Raw genomic sequence first — 15,877 nt, forward strand, 5'->3', positions numbered from 1 at the left:
TTAAAAAGTTGGAAAACGGCATATTAGAATACGTGGAAGTGCTTTAACGATCATCCACAAGCCTTTGGGTTTATTCAGACTTGCTCTCAGATAGGTACACCAAAACCTCAGGGCCCACAGTCAACCCCTACGCAAGGAACTAAGTACCCAATTGGGTTCAAGGAAATCTGGAAAGAAAGTAGAAAGAAAAGACCTGTCTTCTTGAGAGACCTGGCACCACACTATCTCACAGAAAGTCACATAGGGTTTTTACAGTCCACTCTCACTGGACTGCTCATGTGATGAGAGGTCATTTGCCTTCCCCCAAGACTTTTAGAAGCAAGTTCCATCATCCTTTTTCCTCCCATCTCCCAGTTATAGAGCAGAAAACAGACGATGGAAAGGGGGAGTTACCTTAGACTAGAATGAAGTCATTAGAGGGATCCCAATGTAATAATTGCAAGGATGGCAACTTTTCCTCATCTACATCCATTTTCTACAATCTGGATAGTCCATAAGCTTTTTAGATTTGCAGGTGCAGTATCAATATACTGTAGATGGAGATGCAAACATCATGAAAAGAACAAGCGATACAACAGGGTGGAGACAAAATTCAGCACTGGACTAACATCTGGCAACTTAAATATAATGTGAATACGGCAAGGTACTGCATACAGGAAGCAAGATCGAGAATATCAAATATCATATTTGTAGAAAAAACAATGCACGAGAAAGATCTAGATGTTTATGGTGCCTTTCTTTGATCTGAAAGTGAAGAGGTAAAAAGACCAACAGTATACATGGCTATATCATTAAGAGTGTAGAACGCAAGTCAAGAAGTCATGTTAAACTAAATTCATTAGTTTGATCCATGGCAGAACATTTCTTCAGTTGTGGACACCATACTAGAAGAAAGACATTGCTGCTCCAGCAGCGATACAAGGAGAGCAACTAATCATCTTTCTGGTCTAATGGAAATGAAGCTTTTTAAGCTGATTTAGTGGGATACTTTCCAGAAATGGCTTGATAGAAGTCTTGGATCATTAAACTACTGGCAACCAGAGAAGCAAGGTGGACCAACGGGCCCGTTATCTGTAACTGTTCTTATAATTACAAAAAGGGAGATTCACCGCTTGGTGCAGGAGACTTTGAATGCAAGCAGTAGACACACAAAGAGCCTAATTATTAGACACACCGCCCAATATTAAGACATCAATGGAAGGAAATGCTACCAGAAATGCATCTGCACACTAGTACAGTACAGAACCGGACCTCAGCCATTACTACTGTGAAGTACTGCTGCTTTATCTTATCTATCCAGAGTTTGCAAGAGACTAAAGCGTGTTGTATCTCTAGACATAAATACTTCATTTTTTATTTGGAAAAGACTTTAGGCCAGGTAGGCCAGGTGCAATAGAGTCAAGAGGGTCTTTGCTAAGATAAGAGACCCTGCAGCGGTTTACCAAACATGTGGTGACAATAACAATTCAATAAATTAATCTGATAGATGGAATCAATGCTAAGGAGATCATTCTTGGTCTTCTGCTTGAAGACATTGGCAAATACTTGCTGCATTTACTGCCTGTCAAAAAGCAACTGAGCTACAGGTATAGCACCTGCTAACGTGAAAAAAAAAATCTTTGTCGACTAACAAAAAAGATGTTCTCTGCAATTAAGTTACCTAATTCTTCCGGCTTCATAATTGTTCTGCATTTCAGGCCTCTGCAATGTCCTCATGTGATTTACAGTAAATAAACAGGCTAGAACATGTAGTTAATCCCACAAAGAATTCCGAACAACAGGCAATGGGGAACTATTCCCAAACAGAATGCTGCATCGCACACTACACTGCACTGACGCCACCGGTTTGTCCAGATTTTTCTGCAGAGGTGACAAATCTGTTTTTCCCCTAAGGTTTCCCTGAGATCCATATAATTATCTCGATTTCATTCTTCCCCCATCTCAACTTTTAACCTAAATGGAAACCACACATCACCTAGCAAACATTTAATGATGTACTGTATTTACCAGGATTTTTTTTTAAGCTGTACTTTCTTAAATGTGAAATTTGCAAACATTTTTGAGGATACTTTAATCTAGTGTTTTTAAAACCGTTCATTGTCTCCACACAAATTGTGATGTTTTTGCCATCTATCCTGCCAGGCGGTTGACATTTTGATTACGTCTGAATGACGTGAAGCCTTGAGACGTGTTTTTCCTAGTACTTTAAATCCGAACATACATTCTTCCTGGAGGCCTTCTGCACCTGTGGGCTGTGAGAGGGAGCAGAAATGTCGGGCAGTGAGTACTCATATAGAAACTTCACTTTTTGGGAAGAGACACAAAAATACAATGACTGGGAACTGAATAGAGCAGGTATTTCCCTTTTTCAGACACCCTGTAATTAATGTGCTGACTTTGAAAACAGGTAATTGTTGATGTTTTTGCATCTGTGTTTCCGGATTTTTTATATATAGTCCTACCTGCACACCCTAGGAGCCTGAGTTAACAACGTTGCTTATCTTGTTACCCTTTTTATATTCAAACTTAAGGGGAAATGTATTTAAATAATTTACGATATAAATATATCTCTTCAGCTCAGGTTAAAACATCTAGTAACTGAAAGGCTGAATGTTCAAATTCCAGGAGAGACACCCCTATTGCATCCTTCAACAAAGTACTTCACATGAATTGTACCAGGGAAACACCAGCTGTATAAATGGAGGCAAAATTAAGTTAATTTAGATGAAAGAATCCAACAAATAATGTATTATTTTCTACAGAATATCATTGGTAGTATGCTCTGAAAAGCACCCGTGTGCCTTGTATTGAATTATTTCCTTTTCACAGAAAAGCTCTTCTACTGAAGAGACTGCTGATAAATAAGGCTACGTACAAGATGTGACAAATCCCCAAGTCACACAAGAGCGCAGACAGCTTGAAAATATAAAAAAGAGGAAAGAAAAAATATTCTTACCTTTCTGCAACTGGGGGAACATCTTAATCTCTGTCAAAAAGAAACAAAGACCAAAGTGAAGACAGATTGCAAGAAATTGTTTCAAGGTGCGTTTGCATGGAAGTTTCTCTCTAATCCCCTTGTCGACAAAGGAAGCTTCCTCTTTTAATGGAAACCAACAGGGAAAGCTCTGTTAATACAGAGCTGACATGTTTGGGTCTCTTAAGCACAGATGAGCTACTGCCTCTTAACCGGAATAAGAACGCCTCTCTGTGGCAGTTAGAGACAGACCTAGGCTTTACAAAAGTGGATAAAATGTAAATATATGAATCAACATACATTATTGTCTTTTATTTCTTATGTCTTTCATTACAAACTACAGCTAGATTTTTGAAATATTGGAGAAATGGTGAAACAGTTGTAGGATTCAAAGCCCCTTTCTATTACCCTGCTCTGGGAATGTTTTGAAACACAGGTGGGAAATGTTAAAGGTTAGAAAAGTAAAAGGGATTGAAGAGAAATCACTTTGTTGTAACTTCCATGTAAATGAAGGCAGGATTTCCTGAACGCTACCGATTTCCCTTTCGCTTGTAAAACATTCGTTTGATCTACCTGCCTTCCGTGCTGAGCAGCTCTGGAAGATGACCTCGCAGAAGGGTGGCAGGTTAATACAACCAGGCTAATAAAGCCCTGGCGACTCAGTGATGTTGCAACACGACAGCCCCTCAGCCAGCAGCAGCTGGTAGTCTGGAGGATTAGGCTTTCACAGCGAGAGCGTTTCAGGCAGGACTGAAGCTGGGATTCAGATGAGAGACCCTCAGGGCAGTATTAACCTCAGCAGAGTCGCCATTGAGTCGCCTCAGTAAAATATGATCCACCGTCGGCTCAAGCTTGCTTTTTAACCACTTGGACCTGACTGCGGTATTACCAAAGTGCTTGGGCAGGGGAAACTTTAAGTCTTTCTTTCAGGTAAATTAACAGCATATGTATGTGCAGTATCTAGCACTGCTGCCGTGAGCGCTTGGGCCCTGGGTTCAGTACCAGACCTGCGTGGCGTTTGTATTTCCGCCCCGTGTTCACACGAGTGTACTCCGGGTACACACACTGGTGTGAGTGTATGTGCGTCTGTATGTGCTCACCCGTTGCTTGCCAGGATAGACTCCTGGATAGGCTCCCCTGCGTCCCTATACTGTAACATGTCCCTATAACAAATGGATTGAGGGACCCGTTATTGGAATGAATATTAATTGACCGTTGCTATTTCTGAAAACATAAGAAGAACCATCCAGTTCCTCTTTTGTGGATTTAAATTCAAAGTTAGCAGCTACAGACTCCTGCTTCAGCCTTATTTGTGCATGGCTAACACACACCATAAGCCCGAAAGGGTGCTTTTCTAAAACCTGCTACACTCTATACTGTATATTATTTCACCTGTGAGGGACTTTTGCGGATAAGCCAATAAAGTGATTTGTACTATCACTTGCAGTGGTGAGTGCATATCATTTGCTGACCATTTAATACCTGACTTTTATACAAGAGTGTATTTACAGATTGGTTTGGAGTAACCAGGCTCTTGTTTTTTTCAAGATAACAATAATACTCACTGACAATCACACGTCTTCCCAAAGTGATACAAAACACTTAGCGTCTGTTCAGCATTGTGAACCCAAGAGGACATCAGCAGATGGCACAGTGGTGCAGTGGCTAGCACTACTGCCTCACAGTGCTAGGGCTCTGGGTTGAGATCTGGACTTGGGGTGTTATTTGTATGGAGTTTGTATTGTAGAGTGGGTTGCCTCCCACAGTCAAAAACATGCTGGTACATTAATTGGCTTCTGGGAAAATTACCCTGGTGTGAGTGTGTGTGTGCATGTCCTGCAATGGACAGGCATTCCATCCACTGTGTATTTTTCCTTGTGCCCATTGCTTGCTGGGATAGGCTCCAGTTCCCTAGTGACCCTGAATTGGAAGAACATAATCATCCATGCAATAGAATCACCTACAATCAACCAAAGGTCATATCTACGTTTTGGGAAAGTGATTAAGGGTACCCACTTCAACATAATTATAATATCTTTAATATAACATTCATCACTTCTGTGACTACATTGAGCACAAAAGCAGTGAGGGGCAGTGTGAGTCTTCAACATGACAACACACACGTACAAATGGTGAGGGCTACAGTTCTGTGCACTGATGATCTGGATTTTGAAGGGGTGGTCTGCACACAATACTGATCCAGTATGGTTCTTTTCTGTGGGGTTAAATGAAGTAAGCTCTCGGAGATCAAAATCTGATGACAATGAGGTCCGATAATTGGTGAAAGCATGGCTCTGGACTAATCAGCATCACTGAATTACAGGTGGGTCTAAACTAATAGTTGATTTTGTTGAAAATGGCTTTAATAGATGGAGCCATTAAAGAATGCAAGATACTGGTACAGTATATGCAAATGTGGAGGACCTCTTCCATAGACAAGCTTGAAATTATCACATGTCAGTTACAATGCACTTGTGTACAGGCCTGGAAGCCAAAACAATGCCTGCAGCCTTGCAGGATGCTGATAGCAATCTTCAAGCAGGAAGAAGGTTATTTTCTTTGCGGTGGCCGTCTCCAGAGAAGTGGAGTAAAGGTGTCAGCGAACCTAATCCTCAGGGAGACACCTGCAACATGACTTTGCATGCCCGGCCAGTGTCGAACACAAGTGAGAACAATATCCTCTCAGCGGCATGATTTCCCCAAGCACTGCACATAGGCCAGTCAAGGACGCCATCACGTGTCTTTTACATAAGCACAAAGGGCAGCACACCTCTGACAGCTGTCGTTGCTCCACGGGCGTGTCCCCTCAAGTGGTCCACGCTCAGGTCTGATCAGAGGTCCTTGTTATCCATGCCCCAGCTCTTGCCAGCTGCATTCCAAAGATGCTTTCCGGGTCTTTCACTGGGACCCATCAGCACTGCAGCAAGACTAAAACCGCAGAACCTCTGGCACATGGATGTAGATGCGCAACCATCATCTCTGGAGGTGCAACCTTACAAATATGCACCATCCATTTCATTTCGTTAATCAGGAGGGGATGGAGAAACCCAAGACAACAGGAGTCTTTATCTAGTCATATTTCAACCTTTTCATAATATCGCATTCGAACATTAGTTTGTTTGTGGGGCGTAACTTGTAACGCTGCTCTGAAGAGGTGAAAAGGATCCAATGCAGATGCAGGAGTTGTAGGGAGGTAAGTAAGCGAACAAACCGAAACTAGGAGCTGAATCGTAGTCAGAAGGAGTAAGGTAGGTCGAAATCCGGTAAAGACACTGGTGGTGAACAATCCAAAACGTGAGACAGAATCGAGGTCGAAAAGAGAGCGGTAGTAATTCCGGTATAGACGCTGATAGCAAACAATCCGAGGGGCAAGGCGAGATCTGTAGTCCGAAGGCAAAAAGGTGAAGTCCAAAATTCCAGGAAGGCAAAAAGGTACAGAAACGCTAGGTAGAGCTGACGAGAAGTGAACTCAATACCGAGCAATGGGAATCAGGTAAGAATGGTATAAATAACCCGGCGTGCCGCACGGTAGAGCAATTGCAGGTGTGTTAACTCGTGCGGCGGTGCTTGTTAATAATAACCCGCTGCTGGTACTGATTAGCTCGCTTACGAGTCTCTGCTGGCTGGCGGTCGTGACATAACTAATGTTTAGGGGCCTAAATTGCATTTTTAAAGTTTTCTGATATACAGTACATCAATACATTAATCCACCTATTTAACTTCAAATTATGACACTGTCTGAGCAACAGAAATGTGCTGCATGCATTTCAGCTCACCTCTTTAAAATGAAAAGGGTTAAAGGTCACAGCCTTCACGGCAGACATAACATCACTTTATTAACCCTTTACAAGTTCTTGCATTAGGAATTATCTTTTCGCATACCCCAGCCTGCTCTCCATGACACACACAGACAGGGAGACAGCCTGGGGTCAGAGCGCAGGGTCTGCCATTGTACGGCACCCCTGGAGCAGTTGGGGTTAAGGGCCTTGCTCAGGAGCCCAACGGATTAGGATTCCTCTGCCGGCTGTGGGATTTGAACCAGCAACCTTCCAGTCACAGGCACAGATCCTTAGCCACAGAGCCACTGCTCCACCCCAGACATGTACACACAGGTAAGAATTATAGCCCCGATATCCTAATGCATACATTAAGAGTTAAAGAGAAAGGAAAATGCATGAGTGGCTCAACAGATAAGCACAGGTTGGAGCCTTACAGAATAGATGCAGTGGTTTGAGTCTGATGTCTTTCACAAGCCACATGTCATTTGAATTCCCTAAGCTGTGGAGATCAGGGGTTTGAGTCAATGGGATGTTGTCAGCTTGCTGCGTATCAGGTTTTCCTAGGATTTGTTGTCCACCTGTAAGTTTTCAGTTCTGGATTAAGCAAAGAGTTGCAAACACTTATAAATGAAATTTAATGTTCAAGTTTTAATAGCATGACATACATGTAACACACCTGTACTGTAGATTTATTGGAGGTCAGTAACAAAACCCTTATACTGACCATACCCTGAATAAAATTCCTATATTGTATATTTATGAACTGTTCAAACGAACATTAATAGCATGGTGATAAGGGGTATATAAATAACCCAGTGTTGTCAATGAGAGCCAGAGTACTGGACTGTGCATACTGTCAGTGTGTAGCTGCCAAGATGAGCAATCCAGGGAATGCTCATCATGATTTGAAAATGCTGAAGATGCTCATTGAAATGAAAGGTCAGTGACCAAATTGGGAGGACATACAGTATAACCCAGGAATACAGTAAGGTGACACTGAACACTAACTTAATTCTAAATGAAAAAATAGCTAGATAAATGAATAAATGCTAAAGTTTTTCATCAAATCACAATGCAACAAAACAAAACTCTTCTGACTTTTCATTTTCATGTAAACCTTATCAGGACTTATTAGCATGTTGTGATTGGAGAAATAGCCAATTAATATTCATACCCAAAAATCATTGCAACAGTTACCCTTAATTCCCACCCAAACAACATTCTAAGATACATAAATATGTCTGTATCACTGGTCTTAGTTGGCTGTCATGCTAATGAACCATAATAATGGAAAAGCTGGACTATGTAGTTAATTATTAATTCCCAAATTAAACAGGAAAAGAGTTTGTTCCAAGTTGCATTTGAAGCTGGATCTGGAAAGAAGTTTGTGGCTGTATTTCGATTTTTCATATTAACTACTACTATGAAATTGATTTAAGATCTAGGTCTAGATCTTAAGGTAAATACATTATCACCCTGCAACTCACAACTGGCAACCCACTGAAGCTAAGCAGGTGTGAGCCTGGTCAGTACCTGGATGGGAGACCTCCTGGGGAAAAACTAAGGTTGCTGCTGGAAGAGGTGTTAGTGGGGCCAGCAGGGGGGCGCTCACCCTGTGGTCCATGTGGGTCCTAATGCCCCAGTATAGTGACGGGGACACTATACTGTAAACAGGCGCCGTCCTTCGGATGAGACGTAAAACCGAGGTCCTGACTCTCTGTGGTCATTAAAAATCCCAGGGCGCTTCTCGAAAAGAGTAGGGGTGTAACCCCGGTGTCCTGGCCAAATTTCCCCCCTGGCCTTTACCCCATCATGGCCTCCTAATAATCCCCCTCTATGAATTGGCTACATTACTCTGCTCTCCTCCCCACTGATAGCTGATGTGTGGTGAGCGTTCTGGCGCACTATGGCTGCCGTCGCATCATCCAGGTGGATGCTGCACATTGGTGGTGGTGGAGGGGAGTCCCCATTACCTGTAAAGCGCTTTGAGTGGAGTGTCCAGAAAAGCGCTATATAAGTGTAAGCAATTATTATTATTATACAAAAGGTATAGTTAAACCTATATTTACATGTAAATGTTTACATTGTTTACTACCTCTATTGTCTGGCTAAGACTTTCCAAATTAATGCATCTCCCATACCCATTCAGTCTGCATTCTCCTCATTCTCCAGTACAGACAGCTCAATATCAGCAATAATTCCACTTGGTCATGGAGCCCTATTTAGGATCTCTCCAGGGTAGAGATTCTGTCACTGATGCTTTCTAAAGCTGGCCTCTATGGTAACTGGCAACCTCACTCAATACTGTTCTTAGCTAGTAGGCATTTGGGACAGAACACAAGGCCATCTTCATACAGAAATACAGTGCAGTGTCACCACAGCACTACTTACTAATAAAGCTAGCAATACACAAAGATCATCTAAATTATCAGTGTGTAGAAATCTTATTCTTAGCAGTCAGGTGCTATAAGAACAAAACTATGCTGTTGATTACAGAGTATGATAAATTACAGTTTACTGTACATTTCTTCAATGCATTGCAAAAGTATTCAGAACCTTACACAGCTTTCACATTTTGAGGCCTTAAAGCTTGTAGTCATGACACCTTAAAGAAGCAATTAATATTTGTTGTATACACAATCTGCACAACATGTTCAAAGCAAAAAACACAAATGAAAAGTAAATGGATATGAAAGAAAAATGGAAAAGTTAGTTATCAATACCTTCGCTGTGGAAAATCTATGTGAACGTACAAAATTACTTCAATGAGCCACACAATTAGTTGAGTGGCTTCTGTGTGTAATAATTGTGGTTCACATGATGTTAGAAAAACTACATCTATAACTGTAAGGTCCTTACTCAGGTAGTGCATTAAAAGCAAAGATTCAACCCTGAAGATCAAGGAGCATTCAAAACAACTCATAGATAAAGCTGAATAATTGCACAGACCAGGAAAAGGATATAAAACATTTCCAAGATCCTTATTATCTTTTGGAGAATGGGGAAGATGATCATTAAGACACCTACACCACGCCTAGAACAGGCTGTCCCTCAAAATTGAGCAGACAGACAGGAAGGAAACTGGTTAGGGATGCCACTTTGAGGCCAAGAGCAAATTTGGAAGAGCTACAGAGTTCAATAGCTGAAAAGGGAGAAAATGTCCAAGATTCAATAAGATCTCAGTCATTTCACAAAGCTGACATGTATTGCAGACTGGGAAATACATCTAAAAATCCTCCTGACGTTATCACTTAAGCGATACTGCAAATGGTTTTGTGGTTAGACAAGACAAAATTGGGATATTTTCATCTAAATGCAAAGTGTTACATCATTCGTAAATCTAACAAAGTATCATTCAGTCAACACCATCCCTACTGTCAAGCATGGTGGTGGCAGCATTAAGTTTTAGTTCTGCTTCTCATCATTAAGGACTGGAACACTTGCCAGCACTAATGGGAACGCAGATTCAGCAAAGTACTGGCAAATCTTCTAGAAAAACATGCTTCAGTCTCAACACTGAGACAAAAATTCACCTTGTCTATTTTCCAAAGCACAGCTATAAAAAAGGTCAGAATATGTTTTCAAGACACTTTATATGTATACGATTCCTAAATTGCAATATGTTAAAGATATGCATGTAATGGTGAACTTTATCATGTTTTTGGCAGATACTGTTCATTCTATTGCTTAGAAAACCTTAATTCCTCCTTTAGCATGTGCACTCGAGAACTTGCAGGGTACTGTTAGCTGTGCTTTTAATCTCTCTGGCATGTCTTGCTTTATTTATAAGATCATTCAAGAGGCTGCCTTTGCATCCAATCTTTTAGACTGAAACAGCAACACTAAGTGTCTTTTTAGGATCGATTAGAAGATGTGAGGATAGTCACTAACTCGATCTCATCACCTCTATAATTATCTTCTTATAAGATGTTTTTAAAAATAAATTTAACACACCTACCTCATAAACCCAGAGAGATCTATAGGAGTCGCCTTTGAGTGCTCAGGACCAAATCCTCCCCTATTTAAAACAATTTGACACCTGCATCAAACCCTCTTATGTTTCTAGAAATACCATGTATATGCAGCCCACGATCACGACAGTGATGTACTGTATGAAGGCCAGGAGAGTCTAAGGCTAATGAACTTTGCAGATCCCTCCTGGACACATACTGACTCCTGAATTCCTCTGGGCTAAGTTTAAACTCACTGACTGCTGGTGCAACTCCAACGCCTTCACATGAAATAGTCTGTTTGGAAAAAGAGCATTCTGATCTACACTTTACACTCACAGGCGACATTTGCTACATCACTTGTGAGCAAACAGACATTTCACAAATGTTCCTGCTTTTGACCCTAAACAAAATGAACTAATTGTAAAATAAAAAGTTCTCTGGTGAGGTGGCCAGTGAGAAATCTCTCTGAAACAACAAGAGGTTTCGAAAAGGGCAGTCTTAAATAAATGCAACCAACCACGCACTCAATTTATTGACGATTTATGCAAGTGCATTTAACCACGCTTCACTTCAGAGTAATACAACTTACTCCAGAACCAGAATAAAACAGATCAGGTGAAATAATTTACTCACACACATATAAAGTCACTTTTATGGCACTGCAGAAAGACTCACTGCTGTGCCAGACTTCAACTCTACTGGGACAGCAGACTTGTGAAAAAACTCAAATGGAAAGAAGCCTGCATTTTTTAAATTGTGTGTTCCTTCGTTTCAGCCAAATGGTATGTTTAGATTTGTCCTGCTGAAATTTTAGGAGTCTTTAAACAATCTGTATACCTTTCACGAAGCATGGATTTTGGAAGAAATGAGATTTCAGCATGACACAACAATAATAGCATTCTGTTTATGGCCTGTGCTCACCAGAGTAAACGTACCTATTGTTTGTATAATACAGACCTAAACATCTCATCTGTCATAACTCTTGCTTGCTTATTGAGTTAAACTCCAGACACAATATAAGAGTTCCCATTTAAAGAAACACCTTACAAATTGTTTCTTCAGTTCTGTACATGTTTAGTTTACTCTGTTGTTAAAACAATTTTTCCAAAAAATACATTTTAAAGACTCATTCAAAATTCAGACTTGTATATTAAAAATCTAAGTGTTAGTGGCTTGGGGGTTTATTTGTATCTTTAAGAAGAGTTTATGATAGGGAGATCGCTAAATGAACTTAAAATGGAAAGTCACCATTGGTAAAGGAATGTACAAAATGATCTGATTATTATCATGGCTAACTGAAGGTTTATTCCATTGTAATAGTCCAGAGTTTAAGCATGCATTGCATTGTCCATTAAAAATAACGCTTTTCAATATAAAAACAGTCACATAATTCTGGTCGTCCTGTTTAAAGATAATCCATAGGGGGCAACTTGTTGCTATCACATGTAGTTAGCTACCAGGAATGTGCACTGATCACATGCAGAATCTCAAATTGCCTGTGCACCTATAAAATAATAACATCACTCATGCACAGCCTTAGAATGTAAGCCAAAGGAGTTTCCATAGAAACCTTTTATGCTTCTGAATACCAAGCACTTTGGAAAAGAGAAGTGGATTCACAAGCATAAACTACTGTAACTGAGAACAGCTCACTCAGTTTCCCATTGTTAGTTAAAAGCTCTTCTAGAATTTTATAGACCCCTATTACATACAGTACATTGCTTTGTACCAAGCAACATGGAACTGAAGAGTTTGTAACCAAATCTGCCAAATGACCAGCCAAACATTTAGCTCAGAGAAAAACACTTAGCTGCAGTATAAGAGGCTATAAAGTAATAAAATGAAAATCGGTTTTATGTCTCTGTTGTACAGGAAACACCATTTTGTGATATAGTGTGTTGATTAAAATGTTAATGATATGCCTATGGATTAATTCTATAGAAACTTCTTCCTGCCTTGAGAAAGAGTTAAATGCATATGTTGTGTAGCGACACTTAACGTTGCAAAATATGTGCATTAGGCTTGTCAGTATCGAAAGGGTTAAATGATGCTGTCAGCCTTTCCAGCTAACCGATGCAAACCTCCTGTTCAATACTAACGCTGAACTGCTCTTCAAAGAAAAACAAGCTTTCTGGCTCTCTTAAGAAGTGGTTCATTTCAGCACTGTGTGTATTTGCCAGGGCTGTTTGGCAGGGTAAGTTTTACCAACTATAAATCAAGTTATATTTTGTCTAGGCAACGGGTGTCCTTTGATTTCACAAAGGGGCTGCAACGCAGTACAAACACGGTACAAGCTCAAGCGAAACAGTTACAAACGCCGTAAGTAGACAAATACTGACCGTGTAGTACTGCTGTCTGCATCGTAACCAAACTGCACTCTGAAATGTTAAGGTGCACACGTGAAGCCATACCAACCCTCAGCCTCTCAGGAAACGTAGAGAGTTTTGTTCATTTCCTACCTGACAGAGCTGTAACACGGTCCAGCAGAGGATGTACGCCGACAAAGTAAATTTCGCTTTCATGTAGCGCTCGGGTAAGCAGGTGAGATGCATCTGCACCTCGTCCAGCCGCAGGTCTCCTTGGTCCTCCCCGCTCGCACCTGAGCCGCTTTCTTCAGCAGGTGACGCGGTGAAAGCGTTGTTGTTGTTGTTATCCATTTCCCACCCCCCCGCAACAAAGTTTTCAATACTACATAATTTCGCATTGATCTTCGGCCAGTCCTGTTATGACTGAGCTGTTATTTCGCTAGTTCACGGACTTTTAAAAACGTCCGAATGGTGTCTCCCGAAATACTGCCATATAAACAAAACTTCTCGCCTGTTTCATTAAAACTAAAAAGCTCTGAGTGCCGTTTGGTTTTAAAATAGCTCCCTGAAAGACGCTGTCGTGTGTGTGTACAGCACAAGAGACAAATATAGTCCTGGCTTCACACTCCAGCTGAGCGGTTCCAGCCTGCCGTTGCCAAAAAAAAAAGCCGATAGTCATTCCTCTCCGGCTGATACTGAGAAAGAGGCGCTGGAGATGTACGCGGCTATCAGGCCAGGGACGCACTGGAGAAACGCTTTTGATTACCTCATGGATTAACATTTGTGACCGAGGACCAAATTGTGCGCACAACTGACCTTCTTGAATATATACGATATACTGTAATGAGCTCAGCTGTGTGTAAAACATATGCCATCACTGAATTAGCTTTAAGAGAACTGCTCTATTGAAGTAGGTAGTTTATATACTGTTTGCGACCTTTAAGTGAACAGTATGGGAAAAGGTTACAAATGAGAGGTTGTAATTCTGCCATTTTTTCAATGAATATTATCACAGTATCTCTAGAGCTTCAAGAAACAAATTACACTGGCAAATCAGTGTGATGAACACTTAGACCAGAGGTCCTGCAAGGTTGGTGTGTTTATAAGTTTTCAGTCTAGAATTTCTCTTAACAACCATAATAAGCCTAGTATTGGTTTAACTGAACCAGTTTAACAACTCCTCTCAGCTCTTCAGTTGTTGGTGTTAAATAAATGTGGCAAATCTGTGGTCTGACCACTCAGGACCTGGACTGGGACCCCTGAATTAGTGAATGACGATACTGCGACTTTCCCCCTAAAACCTTAGGAACTTATTTTCAAGGGACTTATGTACATCATGAATGTAGCTCTTCAGTGATACTTCATGCAAAAACCCTGTCCTCCTTTGTCATCTAACAGATGCTGCATTTCAGAATGTCTCTTGTCAGTTGCTGGCTCTGAGATAGACCGCACTGCCTTCCATTGAGCTTCCCCAAAATACTTTTTAATCTGTTCCTGCTGGCAATAGTCATCGCTGTCTATCATCAGCATCTTATGATAAATGCGGTATGTGTAGGTTTTGAATTAGACCTGGTTTAAATCAATACTTTCCCTCTCCTGCCCCACATAAACAAACCCAGAAACTAATAGTGATTTTATGTGTGCTGGAGATCTCTGGCTTCTACAACTCTAGTAATGGGTTTCTAATCTTCAGGATTCAACCCAAATCTTGATTCTATTCACGTCTTAGCTCTTGCAAATGTTTTTTTTTCACAGTGAGTGTGTACTTTTGCTTTGGACACGAGCTGCAGGTGCTTGGAGCCTATACACATGACTGCTCCAGTGTGCCGCACAAGACTCAGCCAGCACACAGCTCCCTTCTAGCCCACTCATTTGACCGAGGGCAGCTGTGAGAAAACAACTCACTTCATTGTTTCCTTTGTCTCTCTGCAGCTGTCCTGCCCCGGACTGAGCAGAATCTCTTTGGACCACCAGATCATTGATATTTAATGCACGTTTTGTTTCACCTACCCACTTAGGATGTGATTCATATCCAGTTTTCAGTTGTTGTTCTTCTGTTGCTTGCTCTGTATTTAATGAATGCTGTCTCTGCATGCTGTGTTATGGAGGAGTCAGTCATTAATGGTATGAAAATATACCAGTTCCCACCAATGAAACAAATATAGCAACAGAATCTGAGCTCCCAGACTGATTGCAGACTCATTACTGCATCGTCTGTAATAGACCTGACATCATCCTAGTGAGAGCTGAGCAGAGCAACTGTCTCGTAAAGCCACAAACACCTATCCTATAGTACTGTGCACAGTACAGGAAACAGCAAGGGGAGAAACTCACATACAGTACATTCAGGAACGTTATATCTTTAAAGAGATGTAGGTGGCTTACAGACACAAACGCAATGAAAATACTGCTTACATCTACTTGTGTGGCTCTCCCTGTCCCTGTTGGGATTCAATCCTGGTTGCCTGCTGTCTCTGCGAATGCACAGCAGCACTCCCTGATCAGTGGATAACTCTGCCACACCAAAAGGAATGGTCCTATACCATGAGAGAAATCTGCATGGCACCTGTGACAAGTGTGGCTCTGCTCTGCCCCTGCCAAGATTCAATCACAGTCACTAGCTGGCCCAGAACCACAAAGCGCCACTCTAGAAACGTCTAGTTACAGTATCTTAACTGAAACATTAGCCAGGTCTGCTGTTGCCTTCAGGGACACCCTAGAGGTACTTGAACTGAGAAATTCCCTGCACCACAAGACCAGGTCTTCTATCACAGCAGAGTTTTATACAGTACTGTCTACATTTCGGGGGGGGGGGTGGTATCACTTCTATAAGTTGTGCAGTGGATGAGGCCTGTTACACATGAA

General features: G+C 41.3%; 1 protein-coding gene across 8 annotated transcripts in view; it reads right to left on the bottom strand.

Annotated features, from left to right (window-relative positions):
• Positions 1-15,877, bottom strand: part of arhgef4 (Rho guanine nucleotide exchange factor (GEF) 4) — a 143,153-nt gene that overhangs the window by 127,016 nt on the left and 260 nt on the right. For 2 of the 8 annotated variants that reach the window (XM_069197323.1, XM_069197328.1), the window contains exons 1-2: positions 13,166-13,695; positions 2,957-2,986 (exon numbers count right to left, since the gene is read on the bottom strand). In XM_069197323.1, coding sequence (XP_069053424.1) covers positions 2,957-2,986; positions 13,166-13,363 — 228 coding nt within the window. In that variant the 5' untranslated portion in view covers positions 13,364-13,695. Of the gene's footprint in view, positions 1-2,956; positions 2,987-13,165; positions 13,757-15,877 lie in introns of those variants that run through there. The other 6 variants (XM_069197322.1, XM_069197320.1, XM_069197331.1 and 3 more) reach the window with 4 other exon arrangements.

This window comes from Lepisosteus oculatus, chromosome 13 (assembly GCF_040954835.1).
Source record: "Lepisosteus oculatus isolate fLepOcu1 chromosome 13, fLepOcu1.hap2, whole genome shotgun sequence".
Lineage (NCBI taxonomy): Eukaryota > Metazoa > Chordata > Actinopteri > Semionotiformes > Lepisosteidae > Lepisosteus > Lepisosteus oculatus.